Raw genomic sequence first — 15,041 nt, forward strand, 5'->3', positions numbered from 1 at the left:
GTAACTAGCTACCCTTGTTCTATCTGCTTATCAACGCAGCAGTTACAAACGCTTATATCCTCTATAAGCTAGGCAAAAAACGCAGAAAGCTCTCCCATACCCAGTTTCAAGAAGAAATAGCGCAAACTCTACTACGAGGACCTGGAGCTATTCTACGGCGGCGGCGACAACAACCACGCCCTTCTCAAGCTATTCATACTAGGCTAGTACCAAAAGATAGCTACAAGGGTCATTCGTGGGTTAAAGGAGATGGCTATCGCCGCTGCAAGATATGTAATCCGATCTGCAGTCGAAAAGAAGGCAGACCGCGCAAAGCACATCAGCAACTGCCTACTAATGCTGCAAATAACGCACAAAGAGGCAGCAGAGCGGGTATCCATAAGACCAAATGGTCTTGTAGCAAGTGCAACATCCCAATTTGTTATAATTCGAGGTGCTGGGCGCGTCATTTGCCCTCTGAATAGATTGAGTACAGCACATTGAGCAAGTTGTTTTTTTGTTGGTGTTGCTACTTCCCAATTAGGCTTAGTGTATATTTAATTAAGGTTATCTTGGCATCTGTGTATTGACCAATAAAAAAACGGGTCCATTTAACGTCAGAATAGTGGATATCTGGCGTTTTGGGGGGTTGATCTTACACAGACTGATATAGTTGTTCAAGGGCAGAACAAGCGACTACTGTCACGACGTCAAAAAGGAGATGTAAGCGGCTTGACTTGTTAGAGGATGTAGCAAATAGCGTACGGAGATACCAATTGAGTTGATTGGGTTACTCCTAGCAAGAGGGGCATTTGGCTCATACTAATAGCTATAGAGGCGCATTACTGAGGCAGCTCAGTAAAAGCATTTGGCGTTCAATTCGTATAGCAATGGCCACTGCGATACTGAAGAGCGCGTGAAAGCGACAAGAGCGGTTCGTGAGGTTCGCATGCGGGGACCCCTGTATCATCCTGCTAATACGTAACAGATACGTATCGTATGCGCAGGGATTCTGACATGACTGACCATCAAGAGTCGGTTTTGGTAACACAGAAGATCTTAATCGTTGACGGCTAAGGCATACGTGGTAGGAAAGTTTATTTATTTCTTGGAGTTTCACCGTTTTGGGTCTTACTTGTCCACCTTGGTCGTTGTGGCCAAAAGTTGGATCATTACGTGAAGTAGATGATCTTAGTAACACTGCTATAGTAGCTGTGGAAGTTGTGTAGCCTGTTCTTAATTCATAGGAGCAAGAGTGGGTCCATCCTTGCCGCAAGCCGAGGAGATCCTTTCACCAGGTCCCACTCCACATCTCCTAAAGACAATTGAAGAATATTCGACCATTCACTCTTTTTGGAAGTTACTGATAAAGGTGAGCGGCATCTGGAATGTTCCTGAAGCAACAAGGTTTCACCACGTGGTCCGGCAACGATGGTTTTCATTGACCCACAAGCGTCCTCAATGCTGAATACTGAACCCGGCCCTGGGGCTAGAAAGCATGCAAATCATGAGAATAAATCGTACGTAATCCCTAATAATCTTCGACGTATAGCTTATGCATAACCGGCTAAGCAAGAGTCATATGCCATGCTCATGAAATCTGTGGAGAAAAAGGCCTTCATATCCACCTCATATAGGCTGTCTCCACTGTCCCTAACCCAGAATCGACAAGATCATCATCTGCTAAAGACGATTACCGCTGTCACCAGAATGTTGTCTCTGCATAAGCTGTCGTTGTTATTGCCATGGATTCCACCCAACAGTCCGGTATCTGTGACACAGTCACCTCTTCTGAATAATAATAACATCTCGACTTAAACCATCTGCTTATTCAAGCAGGCACTTTTGGCTCAGATCCGCTGGCTGTAATTCTGGGGCGGAGATCATTCCGTGCACTGTAGCGGAGTCATGCAAGGGGCCATGATCGCATCCAAGACCCCGAACTGTTTCCATCCATAGCATCATATCCTAGATCTCTTCCAAAAGATCGAACTATAATCACACAGCCTCACGTGCCTTCAAAGCACAGTAGACACCAATCACCTCTAAAGATCAACATGATATAGGTCAGGGGTGGCCGGAGACATTGGGGTGGCTGTTCATGCTCTCGTCAATAAGTAAATGAAACTAGGCCATCCACCTAGTATGATGCTGAAAGAGTAGGCAATTGGTTCACAAGGGAAGATCCCTCTGTGCTCAAGTCAACCTTCCGAGGATGGCTTCCTGGCTTGAGACATGTTTATGGTCCCACTTGTTGTGCTGATCTTCCTTTTGCGGTCATTCCGAATTTATCACAGGCAGGAATCTGCCCCATGCTTCAAGAAAATCCGCAACAATTGATCGGCGTGCTTCCTAAAGCGGGCACAAGCTGATAGAGAGGTCCTTCTTGACCTGGAGCGTTCATCAGACGGTAAAGACATAAAAGGAGCACATCTTCCTATCCCAACATCCTTTTCACCATCAACAATTCAAACAATTCATCAAACTCAAAGATCTCATTCACACATCTTTTCAACACTTTTCCACTTGAACAATCGCAATCAGTTTTCAAAAATTCAAACAACACCTACGAATCCAACAATGTATTTCTCCACCATCACCACCATCACCACCATCGCCGCTCTCATCGCCGCTTTAGCCGGTCAGCACGTCCAAGCTGCGCCATCGCCCATGCCAGATATTCAAGCCAGAGCCCTGTACGAAGCTTTGGGCAAGCCGTACTTCGGTAAGTGCAAAAACCCCCTGGTCGCGTTTGCGCGTTCCGACATTCGTCACTTGCACGTAACTGACACGCAAGATAGCACCGGCTCCAGCATTGGCCAAGCGAGCCTGCAACTGCAAAGAATGCGTTAGCTGCTCCGACAACTGCTCAGCTTTCGGCGGTACAGCCGGCTCCGCGATTGCCCAGGGCTTGTGCGTGCTATCATGCGCAGGCGCTGCGCACTGCAGCGACTCGGAAACGTCGCACTGCCCTCGGGACTGATTGGATCGCTTAGCGCTCAAGCGCGGAAGGACTGAAGGCTTGTAGCGAAGTTGTGATTGGGAGCGAAAAGAATGTGAATATTTGGCACCAACAATTGACCAGTGTGTGTGAAAATCTTCTACTACTTATCCTTGCACAGTTGAACCCTGATTAGTCAGTCCTTCGCTTTACATTGTGTATCATAGTAGTTCCAATAGACAAGAATCGCAATCATCCGTGTACTCGTTCCTCTATCTAACGACAAGTTCCTACTCTCATTCTTTTGCTCGCTTCCGACATCAGCCGCTTCCTAGTTGCTGGCACGTTCTGGAATTTGCGAAAACGGCAGTGGTCAGAGCCTGATCGCCTGCTGACATGTGACTTCCATGTTCAATCTTATTCAATTTGGTAGGTTTCTATGGGAAGACGTTCGTATGCACGGACTCGATGATCTCACCTTTCAGGCAGCTCCCCATAGCGTATGCGTCACTAACCAAGACCAACGTGTGATATCTTTTGCAAGAAAAAGATCCGAACTGTGCAGGACATACATAGTCGACCTACTCAAAACTCAGACGCACTCGGTCCGGACTATATATCATACGTGGTGATATCCGAGTTTTCATGATCGATCGAGGTTCATATCGTGCGTTGACCTCAAGCGGCGTTATCATCTCGCTGAAGCTTGAAGATCATTGGCCAGACTGTCCTGGACCCGCAGACATGCAAGATTTTGGTGCGTATTATCGCTGGGGAATTTGGGCTTAAGTAAACGACAAAGTAGTATTCATCAAGAGCTTGTTGATTTAAGCGTTTTTCTGTAAGGGCCGATTGATACCCAGGCACTTGTTTAGCTAGAAATTAGGTACCTACTAAGTTATCTGTATTAGATTACTGATTGCCCCCTTAATCTACGGAGTATAAGGGCAAGACAATCAATTCAGTCATTTCAACATATGCTTGGTTCCTGGATGCGTCACTAGAGTTTGTTAGAGGATGTAGCAAATAGCGTACGGAGATACCAATTGAATTGATTGAGTTACTCCTATCAAGAGGAGCATTTGCTCACACTAATAGCTATAGAAGCGCATTACTGCAACAGCTCAGAAACAGCATTTGGCGTTCAATTCGTATAGCAATGCTCACTGCCATAAATAACAGGGCGTAAAAGTTACAAGAGCGTTTCGTGCGTTTCGCATGCGGGGACCCCTGTATCATCCTGCTAATACGTAACAGATACGTATCGTATGCGCAGGGATTCTGACAGAGTTGAAGCAAAGTGTCCAATACTTTAAATAAGATCGGAAAATAATCCACCCTTTTCCGTGGAGGAGATTCCCTAGTTCAGTAATAATGGGAGGTTGGGAAATGATTGGTGGGAGGTGGAGGCTCAGAATGCGCAGCCTGATGCTGCGAACTTTTGCACAGGGAACAGCCGCCCGATGTCCAATCTACTCCTACTCGAACTCCATTGAGAAGATGTGGAAGGTGCCATAGTGAGAAGAACATCAGATACAACGGACCGAACGCACTCGGAGAGCACAAGCAGAAGACAATCTCTGGCTTTCCTCGCCTGAAGAGCCAACGAGGCCAGCTAGCTGCTTTACAACAGCCACGCCCGTCCGTGGACGTCAAACAAGAAGCCGACTTGATCTCGTAGCTATTGCAATACAGCGTTGCGTGGATTGCTCTAGCTTATCGTGGTTTTAAGCAATGGACATTGCCGCTGGCGTCGTTGGTTTCATCGGCTTATCAGGACAGATCTTGCAAGGGTGCAATTACCTCTGCAAGACCTTCTCTGATGCCGCGGACGCCCCGGACGTCATTGTCGCCGTCTCGACTGAATTGTGCGCTGTCAGATCCCGGCTCGAGGCTTTCCAGCATCTGCTATTGGAAATACAGGCCAGTGCTCCTGCCTGCTTAAGGGTACAACAAGATCCCGCTGTTCCGCTACAAAGCTGCCAAAATGCAATACAGAAAGTACAGAGCTTTGTAGACAAATACGCGGATCTCTCGATCTCTATAGCATCAAGTTCCGGCAATGTCAAGTCTTATAAGGCCGCGTTCTACAAAGCATGGCAGAAATTTGATGTGGCAAGAAGAGGTGACCAGCTCAGAGGATATGTGTCACAGTTAGAAGCCGCAAAGTCTTCCTTGTTAGCCGTGTAAGACAGCATTCAGCTTGCACTCTAGTTGCAACATTTAGACATGACGCGTAGAGCGCAGCAAAGTCTTCTGCAGCTTCAAGATAAGCACACAGCTTCAGCTCAGATTGTGAAAGAGACTAGAGATCTCGCAACTGATGTTCATAGTCTACAGAAAGATAGTCATCTGCTTGCAGAAATAACGAAGCTGTCATTAGATAAGATTGTCTCAAACAACCAGACGCTTCTAGTATAGTCCGCATCATCTGAACAATACGCCTACAACGCTAAGATTACGTCCTACTTCACGCAAAATGCTATTACGTCGCTCAGTGCAAATCTCGTTAAACGGTTTAATGATCTGCCGTCAATGTTAGCCCTTATAATACAGGACACTATTACAAAAAGTCTAGCAGTTCACAATACTTCAAGGGAAACTAAAGTCTTATTAACAGAGCAGGGGCCTAATAATATGACTGCTAACATCTGCAAAGGAAGTGCTTATACTAGCAATAATCGATTGTTATTTAAGCGGACCAGGTCAGTAAAAGCGCTACTACAGTATAAAAATGCTTTGTCACTACTTCGTAATAACTCAAAGATCATGTCTACTAATACTAGCATTCAAGCTGAAAACTTTATGCACTTTATATAACTAGGCAGACGAAGCCCGAAGCGACAGAAAATAAGCAAGTCGGTCTTCAATGTCTGGTTCGGACGGATTGAATTAACGTCATCAATCATAAAGCAAGAAGATGATATAGACTCAGACTATATTCCTCCAACACGCCTTCAGGCACGACAGACGAGCTTTCGACTTATTCTGAATTCGTGGTTCCTGAGGTTTGGTGTTCTGTTCGAAACTGGACAAAGTAGACCTACAATCTCCCACCCCGGATGGGATAATCGGTTACGAGTCATTCGTACCCATCAGGGGGACTCGTTAGTCTACAATATCATTCGTCGTGCTGACTACGTGGGTTTTCGGCAACTTTTGGAGAGTCGAGAGGTCACGCCCTTTGATCTTGTAGACTCTAAAGACCTTTTTAAGGGATCGTTGTTCGAGGCTGTTATCCGGCAGTTTGGTATAGAAGATAATAAAGAAAACCCCGTCATGCGAAGAGATTGGCTCAATATTGCAAAGTTGCTTGCAGACTCCGGCGTAGACTGTGGTGTTGGTGGATCGCTGTTTTGGATCATGTTCGCGCTGGCGCTCAGTCTCGATGAAGTTACTCTAAGTTTGTTCCGCATCATAATGGCACAGAGTCAAACAGATCCTTTCGAAGATTCGGGTGAGGCAATTGCCAAGAACTTGTTTGTTATGGTTCGCCATAGTCAGCTCTCCCCTCTGATCAAGCAAGATGAGTGGGACCTCTCCGAGTTTACAAAGCTGTTCGACGATTACGGGGGAAATGGATCGTTTCAATTCATGGTTAGAACCGAGGGGAATACGAGGAAGTGGGGGGAAAGGCAGAAGCAGAAGTGGCGTCGAATGCCAGTATCTCTTAGGAGGTCAAGATCTTATTGTGTGGCCGTATTTGGGTCGCATTTTATTAAAGTTTTGTGGCCGAAGCTTTACTGGTCGGATGGAAAGCCAGCTTTCTGGCAGTCGAGACAAGCTTGTGAAGAATTCTTTGGTGAACGTTTCGTTGATTACGAATGGCCAAAACTATACTGCGAAGAGGAGATACCTTCTTTTTGGCGTTCAAGGGAAGCCTGTCTCGAAGCCTTCGGTGAACCTTTCGTTAATTGGGACTGGCCAGAAATGTACTGGAAACAAGAGCTACCTACTTTCTGGCACTCGAGAAAGGCTTGTCTAGAGATTTTTGGAGAAATTTTCATAAAATATAACTGGCCAACGTGTTTGGGGAAGACGTGCTTCGAGTTCTTGGAAGGAAAAGGAGCTTTCGGGCAACCTGGGATGTGGATTTGCAAAGGGACCAATGGAAATATATGGATCACTCAGATGGTAGAATGCTGGTCGAAGGATGACATTCCCCAGAGACATCTAAGACAATATTGCATAGACCAATATGGCGTCAATTTTGTCAGAGAAGAGCTACCATCTCTATTGAGACGGGATGGATTGCCGGAGGAAGAAGTAGTCCGACTGACTGAGGACGGTCCGGATATGGAGCCACCGCCCCCTCTTCCATATTGGGAGTATGAAGACAAGTCAGGCCTCGAATATGAGGAGTCAGAGGACAGCCAAGATGAGCATGATGCAGACAGCGATGCCGGCAGCAGAGGAGAGAGCGATGACGAAGTGAGTGATGGAGACAGTGATGACGAACTGAGTGACGGCTGGCACGGTTCAATTCCGATCGGAGGGTAACCTTTTATTCAAAATACAGCTCTTTATGGGAAGATGTAGTGTGTGATGGCCATGAGTTGTCTCCAGCAGGTTTCAGACCAGCATTGCGCACCAGCAGCCCTTTCACCTGGATTAGAAACACGGAGAGGTCAGGAAGCGCCTGTGCGCCGGCACTTCGACCGTGCAGTACATCGTCTAACAATTCCCCGCTAAAGAAGTTCTCAAGTGAGCATAACAGAACGAGAAGACAGGAACACCGAGCAATGATGATGAGCTGTTGCTGGTGAGAATGATCGCAGTGAGCTGAAGTATCCCGAAGGACGGAAAACCCCCCTATTTAAGGAACCTGCCCGTTCTATCAACACCATGGCGCTGTTATCGCTGCGTTGTGGGAGAGCGAATCCCTTAAATTCTGCCCAGAAGTCCGTAACCTATTACCGCCATGCCCTGCTGCTGTGCATTGCAGTCAGCATGACCCTCTGCATTTGCCGTCACCAGAAGCCCACGAAACGAATATATTCGACAGGTGTGCTGTTCTTGGACCTTTGTACTCTCAAAAGAACCCTTAAAAGAACCCAGACCCAGCGTTCTCCCATCCCAACAATCTCGGTCAGAACGTTATCGAGTCACCCTCTAAGCGGGACCTTTATCCAACCAAGCATCGGAATAACAATCTTCGCGCCAGCATGATCAATTCCCATAATCAAGTGCTGCACCGTCTGCACAAACCCATAAGTGCTCACTTTTCAGCTCGATTGCCGCTCGCTTATAAAGAGAGATCCTCATCGCTAGCAACTGAATATTGAGCGCACGTTGCTCTATACGTCTTACGATATGTCATTCACCATACTATCCCGGAAAAGCATAGCGTCTCTCCTCAATTTTATCCAGACCTTTTGCGCAATACTCGTTAGTCAAACACATCACCAGTTTACTATGTAAGGCACCTAAGCATCTTATCTTCAAACCATCCTAGAAGGGCACAAGAATGGAGTTATGTTTGATCGGATATAACAAGGTGTTGACCTTCTGAGAGGGCTAATTGGCCGCGTTTAATATGCGTAATCCCTGCGTTTCTGCTGCTTCTAATTGGTCAATTTCCGACGCAATTTCGCTTCTAATTTCGCTGTACGGTACAGCCAATTGTACATAGATCTACGCTCTCTACCCCCGTAGCTATCAATCAACTTGCTTCTCTACGCACTCTGCACAGCAGGTTGACACAAGGTGTATGCGGTCTTGTGACATAGTGATATTCAATCAACTAGTTTCGCAATACTTAGTTCCGGATGCAATTCATTTCTCTCATCCGATTCTAGCGCTACGCTTGTGAAAGCATCATTAGGCTGGGCCTTGGCATTGTCGCAAGAAAGTGTACTTGGCGGACAAATAATGTCGTGTGTAGCAACCGAATGATTGGGCATCCGAATCTACTTCCCTCAGTCTAAAATCCGCAACATCTCCTCTACACTCGCGATCTTCTCCCTTGGCCTCCCACCCCTCTCCTTTCCCCTCTCTCTCTCCACCCGATCAATCTTCTTCCAATCCTCCCAGCTCACCCTCCTCAACTCTATTCCCGCTTCCTCCGCCGCATCCCTCACACCATCCCAACCCCTCGACTCAGCACTCCCGATGAATCTCTTATCCATAATCTCCTTCTTGGTAATTTGTCGATCCTTCCAATCCTTAACAACCGCCTCAGCAGTCCCAAACGCATCTGCCATCGTCGAAGCGATGACACCCGTAGGCCCACGTTTCACCCACCCAGCGCAGTAGAGGCCTGGGATCGGAATACCGTATTCGTGATCCATTTCCTGGGGCTTGTGTGCATGCTGAGGTGAGGAGACTATGCGGCCGAGGCCATCGTTAGGGAAGATCCCTTTTTGCGAGTCGAAGGGAATTCCGGCGGAGGCTAGCGTGGGGAGAGGTTCCGATTTATAACCAATGGAACGGAAGAGGGTTGTTGTAGGAATTGTGTGGTGCGCTGGGTTGGGGGATGGTGGGAGGAGGGGTGATGTGGGGGAGGTGGGATTGGCGAGTTGGGTGCGCGTGAATTCGATGGCGCTAAGTTGTTGAGGATCAGAGGGCGCGAAGTGGAGAGAGTGGGGCGAGAGGAGGAAGTCGAGGGACCAGGACTTGGCGGCGCTGGGAGGTGTGGCGGAGCCCTTTTTGAGGAGCTCAAGGAGGCGCTTCTGAGGGCGTGGAAGGGCGGAGATGTTAGGGGGGAAGAGGGAGTCCGGAATTGGTTTGAATGAGACATTCGGTAATTGTAGCATTTCACGTATCTCCTTAATGGTGAATGCGCCCTGGACTGGGCCTCTTCGACCGACTATGTGGATATTCTTGATTCTGCTTTTCGACAGTCTTTCCAAGGCATATTCGGTGATATCTGTCTTTCTCAAAATATCGATGTCTGTCAACAATGTCCTTGCGACATCCAGTGCCACATTTCCCTGTCCGATAATTACAGCATCTTCTCCAACTGTGAGGTCGGGGTCGTGGTCGTGATATTCTGGAAGACCATTATACCAGCCTACAAAGGCACGAGCAGAGTATATGTGCTTCCCATCTCTTTCTCCCTTGAGACCAAGTTCGCGATCCTTTGATGCTCCATATGCAAAGATAAAGGCATTATAATGTGGTACTAGATACTGGATAGGAATTTGTGGTCCAACATGCACGTTTCCGACGAAATTGAAGCGCGGTGATTCTGCGACTCCGGTGAATGTGTCTTGGCAATTCTATACTGGATGTTAAAACAAGAAGCCGCCAAAGGTCTATGTGAACTTCTCTAACCTTGACTTCTGGATGATCGGGTGCTACTCCAAAGCGGACCAAACCGAAAGGAACTGGCAGCTGCTCGTACGTATCAATGATGACATCGTCAACCAGAGTCAATAACCTTCTAGCTGCATAGAAGCCTGCCGGGCCAGAACCGATGATTGCAACACGAAAAGGCGGTACATGCGACTGAGCAACATGGCTGCTGAGATTGCGCAAGGGAAATGTTCGGATGGCGGATAGATTCGGATTAAAGCTTCGAGGTCGCCTTGATGGCAGTGTGGGAACCCGTCGGATGCATAGCTTCATGCTTTGCGCAAGAGAGCTCATGATCGAAGAGTAAGCCCGCCATTATGTCTGTATCATCATCGTCTTTTCAGAAGAATTATCAAAGCTGGGTCGACCGCATCGTCATCGTCATCGTCATCGTCATAATCATCATCCTCATGTTCTGTCGGTCGAACGAGGGAAAGGATTCGCCAAGCTTTTATTATCGATTGTTGCTATGGCAGCACTAGCGGCTCGGTTGTTGTTCCTCCCTTCAGTGCGATTTAAGTTGTCTACCATTGGCCTCCCCACATTCCCTACCAAAGTGGAGTCGTATTCCTTCCTCAGGTCTCCAAGTCTGTTACTGTGAGAACTCCGTCAGTATGGGGGTCGAACCTCCGTTTATCTATGATCACCCATCACGATATTCATTCAATGGTCCCACTGATAGAGGCTTCAATCCCAAAGCTGCGACTCAGGCAAGCTGGTCGCCTCCTGTATCCAAGCCAAAACAAGATGGTCCATTGATCAACTTCAATAAGCATCCAGACTCGGTGCGTGTTTCGCGCCTGCATTGCGCTCCTCCAACTAATGCTGTCGCAGTACCTGATTGTGCCGTATGGCAACCTGAACGTCAAACCGATGAACCCAAACACGCACACCAGGATCAAGTACTCGAGACGGATGCAGCTGGGACTGCGTGTTCTAGCACTATTTGGATCACTCGGCCTTCTCTTTTGCGTGATCGCCATCAAGGGAACGTCAGGCTCGCTAGGATGGATAATTCGAATAGCACCATGTGTTGTCTTGGTGCACACACTCTATGCCGTATACCATTTGTGCCGATCTGCAACCGGCAGAACTGCCGCATCGAGCGCAAGCTACATGCTCTTCGCCGCCATGATCGATGCTGGACTTCTCCCATTTCTGGCATTCTCCGCTTTCATGGCGCATAATGAGCACACTAGTGGTACTTACGGCTGGAACACATTGTTTGATGTTCCCCTCACGACCTGGTACATTGTATACACCACGTTTCTGCTATGTGTCATCGAAGGCGGACTTCTTCTCCTCTCACTCGTCCTTGGAGTATACCTTGCAATCATTTTCCGGCAGATCGCCAAGCTACCCCCTGACATGAATCCTCTTGAGCCAAATCTGACAGCAAGACCACATAAACGAAACAAGTCAGAAATTATAGCATCAGAGAATCACATGAGCCAGACATCTCTCATGCCCAACAGCCGCATGTCTAGCACAGCAGATCCTCTCATAGCTCCAGCCAGAAGAGTGCCGTTCATGCACACTAGGACAGATTCTGCAGATCGCATCCAACTTCATCAGAACAACAGTGCACGCAGCTCTCGAATGGATGTCTCCAGACCCGAAAGTCTGTACCAGCAATCGAACCACTCCTTCCGTGGCTCATATACTCCAATCAACAAAACACTTTCCAGTCCACCCTCTCGACCACCCTCTCGTCCACAATCCGTAGCAGCACCTTCCATCAGCTCCCGTCAAGCTGGTACCGGATTCGAACACCGGCCGGCACGTTCATCTCAGCTCGCTCAGGAAGACAAGCCGTGGCAGACATTCAACGCCAATGTTCAACTGTCGCCTCGAGACAACTATCAACACCGAGTAAACGCCCCTCAATATGCTCAATTCAATCTATTTAACGACGAGAATATCCCGCCGGTATCGCCTGTCACCTCCCGAGCCAGCACTCCTGACTCAGACCGAGACATTAACTACTTGGAGATCAAAAACTGGTACGAATCCCCACATATCAAGAACAAAGGGAGCAAGGATTATGTCCCTATCCAGCAAGACCAACCAGAACAGTATTCTGCAACGCGAGCACAACAAGTAGGATACGAGCGTAGGAAAAGTCTGTACGATCTCGATCGTGGTCTCGGCTCAAATAGTGCTGCAGCAATGAACAAACAGCAGCTCAGCCCACCCAATCCTCTCGGCATGAACCCTCCAAGCCCAGCATATTCCGCACACGAGCAAGAAGAGACCCGGCAACTCGACGTAACGAATGATCTGGAAGAGGAGCCGCAGAGATACGCACTCTACGACGCACCGATCAATCTGCCCCCACTGTCTCAGAGATCCAGATCGAAGGTAACAAGCCGACCATCCAGCTTTGTCGGCTCCGGCAGCAAAGGGCGGTACTACGGCGATCTACGCAGCCAAGTCGGCACGGTGAGCAGCAAGTTCGAGAAAGACGTGTCAGAGATCAAGAGTGATACCGCCTCCAACTATTCAAAGGAGAACGGTTCGGAGCGGACCGAGTCGATGGATAGTAATATCCAGATTCACGGCCATGACTTTGATGATGAAGATATTGTGGGTAAGATGCCTTACATGGTAGTTGAGGGTGAGAGTGTGCAGGTTGTTGCGAGTAATGCCGATGGTGGGGGGAGGAGGTTCTCGTATGAAAAAGATGATGACGACCAAACGGAACGGGGAGGGAATGATTATGAGAGCGACAGGAAGGGTAGGGTGGTCAGTAGCACAGGACATGATCTTTCGGCTGGGTATGCGGGATTGGGAGCTGAGTTTGGACGCGGCATGGGGAGGAGGAGGGAGGTTAGCGGGAAGGTTGTCGAGGAGGGGAGAGGAAGTGGATACGCGTATGCGGGTGCTGGGAGTGATGGGGAGGGAGCGCAAGCTCATACTAAGGCTGGGCTGGAAGGCGGGACGGCAACGGCAATGGCAGGGGCGAGAAGAAACGGAGATGCGAACGGGAAGGAGACTAGGACGGGTATTGCCGCGGCGGGATGGGCGAGATTCAAGGGTTTGTGACGATGCGATGTTCATGTACGCGGTGGAATTGTTCTTGATTTTTGGCGCTTGCCCAAGCTTCTCTGCTGCTTTCTGCTTTCTATTTGCATGTAAAATGGTTGGGATGATGTTGCATGTTGGTTTTTCAACCCAAAAGCAAGCGGAGATGTCATTTACTATCATAGCCCTGTAGGTAGCGACGTCTTGTCTCTTGTAGATAGGTAGGTAGTCTTGAACCTGGTCTATCATTGCAGTGTCTTGATGACAGGGACGCTTTCGTATGTCATAGGAACGTCGAGCCCAGGCCTGATCCTTTGCGTAAGGAATGATTAGATGGATTCTTTCACATACATGACACAACTCCCCAACCCGGTCACGCTTTGGCAACGTCTTGTTGACTCCCTCTCGAGGCTCACTTCTTCTTCGGAGCTGTGCCGGCATGGCTCTGTCCGAGAGCAAGACCATTCCAGGGCTGGTCGGCAGCGGACTCGGCGCGCCAGGTCTGCATTGAGCTCTTCTGGGCTGAATGGTCAGGTCGAGGGTTGTGGTGCTGATGTACCGGTACGTTCTCGGTTGGATGTCCGGAGCAAGGGTTGTGGCGTTGATGTGCTGGAACATGTTTCGGGGCAGTCACCGCACGGGGTGTATGCTGGGTGTTGGCGGTGACGTTCGTGGGCGAGAAGCGTGATGGGTTTGCCAGGCTTGTCTGCGACCTGTGTGCTGCAAGACCGGTGATGTCTACATGGGTCAGCTTGTGTATTTTCCGTCCCGGTAGGGGCGAGGCTTGCTGTTAGGAGCATGGTGGTGGACAGCGCCGAGGTGGAGGAGATCGAGCTCCTGCTGACTGAGGGGGTTGTTTTCTGTCATAGGCTTGGACTTGGACTCTTTGGCAGACATGGTTGCGCTTCAAGTGACTGACGGTCCCTGTCAGTGGTGATCCGGCTTGATGGTTGATGGCAGCAGTACTTTGAATATGTATATATCAGGAAGATGTTTCGAGGAAGATTGGAATGTTTAGGGGAGGCAATCTGCTTTGAACCATCGCAGGAGAAAACGACAGAGCCGACCCATATTTGTAGCATTCTGAGCCGTGCTTGAGGCTCCTTCTGAGAGCTGGCTACTTCGATTGAGTAATGCAACCCTCGCTTCCATCTTGGTGGCCAGTGGTCGCATGCCCAATGAGGAAAGTCTGGGATTTTTAAGTACATACAGGCCAGACGCCTGTACGTCGCCTGACGCCTGTACGTCGCCTGACGTAGGGGACGGAACCTGGTTGTGTACTCATCGTATCTTGATCGAATATCGTTGTTTCTATGCAATCCAGGAAAGGCAATGGTAACAGTAAACCACACAACTCCGAAGAGTGTAAACTTGCCAAAAATGGAATAGTGTCCAGACGGAAGCCGCGGAGTGGTTAACTATTGGGCGGAAATTAGGTTTGTGTCGCGCCTGGAACGGAACCGAAAGCTAAACTACCAAACGCCAAGATGTAGCACAGCGTGACAAGTGGCTTGTTTCCAGGGTCTGTCCGCTTTCTCTTCAAGCTCGGTCGACCCTATCGTGTCATCAGAGTCTGCATTTTGTCAACACGGGGAGAGATTGACCGTGGCCAATTGCCGCAGTCATCGACCCGGCCAGCTCAATTTCGTTTTGCCCCAGAAGGCAGAAAACGTTTCTTGGCCGAAGAGCTGCTGCATTCCCGACAAATGGGAACTTTTCTAAATCGTATTGGTTGACAGCCAAGAAAGGGTATACGTAGGAAGGGTAATGATAGCCAATGGTAGCGGAGATATTCTTCTGT

At 48.7% G+C, this 15,041-nt stretch overlaps 5 protein-coding genes across 5 annotated transcripts; 3 read left to right on the plus strand and 2 right to left on the minus strand.

Moving 5' to 3' along the window:
- Nucleotides 1–2,559: 2,559 nt before the first annotated feature.
- Nucleotides 2,560–2,962, plus strand: EPUS_01518 (uncharacterized protein; the record flags this gene model as incomplete). Its single annotated transcript, XM_007788656.1, has 2 exons — nt 2,560–2,704; nt 2,781–2,962. 2 exons carry the CDS (start codon nt 2,560–2,562, stop codon nt 2,960–2,962), a joined length of 327 nt encoding a protein of 108 aa, XP_007786846.1.
- Nucleotides 2,963–4,654: 1,692 nt separating this feature from the next.
- EPUS_01519 (uncharacterized protein) lies at nt 4,655–7,420 on the plus strand (the record flags this gene model as incomplete). The annotated part of the gene is made up of 2 exons (XM_007788657.1): nt 4,655–5,106; nt 5,749–7,420. The coding sequence occupies 2 exons, from the start codon at nt 4,655–4,657 to the stop codon at nt 7,418–7,420; spliced, it is 2,124 nt and encodes a 707-aa protein (XP_007786847.1).
- A 1,418-nt stretch (nt 7,421–8,838) lies between these two features.
- EPUS_01520 (uncharacterized protein) lies at nt 8,839–10,510 on the minus strand (the record flags this gene model as incomplete). Its single annotated transcript, XM_007788658.1, has 2 exons — nt 8,839–10,140; nt 10,196–10,510. 2 exons carry the CDS (start codon nt 10,508–10,510, stop codon nt 8,839–8,841), a joined length of 1,617 nt encoding a protein of 538 aa, XP_007786848.1.
- Nucleotides 10,511–10,830: 320 nt separating this feature from the next.
- EPUS_01521 (uncharacterized protein) lies at nt 10,831–13,261 on the plus strand (the record flags this gene model as incomplete). The annotated part of the gene is made up of 2 exons (XM_007788659.1): nt 10,831–11,001; nt 11,051–13,261. The coding sequence occupies 2 exons, from the start codon at nt 10,831–10,833 to the stop codon at nt 13,259–13,261; spliced, it is 2,382 nt and encodes a 793-aa protein (XP_007786849.1).
- A 391-nt stretch (nt 13,262–13,652) lies between these two features.
- EPUS_01522 (uncharacterized protein) lies at nt 13,653–14,137 on the minus strand (the record flags this gene model as incomplete). The annotated part of the gene is made up of 2 exons (XM_007788660.1): nt 13,653–13,978; nt 14,086–14,137. 2 exons carry the CDS (start codon nt 14,135–14,137, stop codon nt 13,653–13,655), a joined length of 378 nt encoding a protein of 125 aa, XP_007786850.1.
- Nucleotides 14,138–15,041: the final 904 nt, after the last annotated feature.

Source organism: Endocarpon pusillum (assembly GCF_000464535.1).
Source record: "Endocarpon pusillum Z07020 unplaced genomic scaffold C721943, whole genome shotgun sequence".
Taxonomy (NCBI): Eukaryota; Fungi; Ascomycota; class Eurotiomycetes; order Verrucariales; family Verrucariaceae; genus Endocarpon; species Endocarpon pusillum.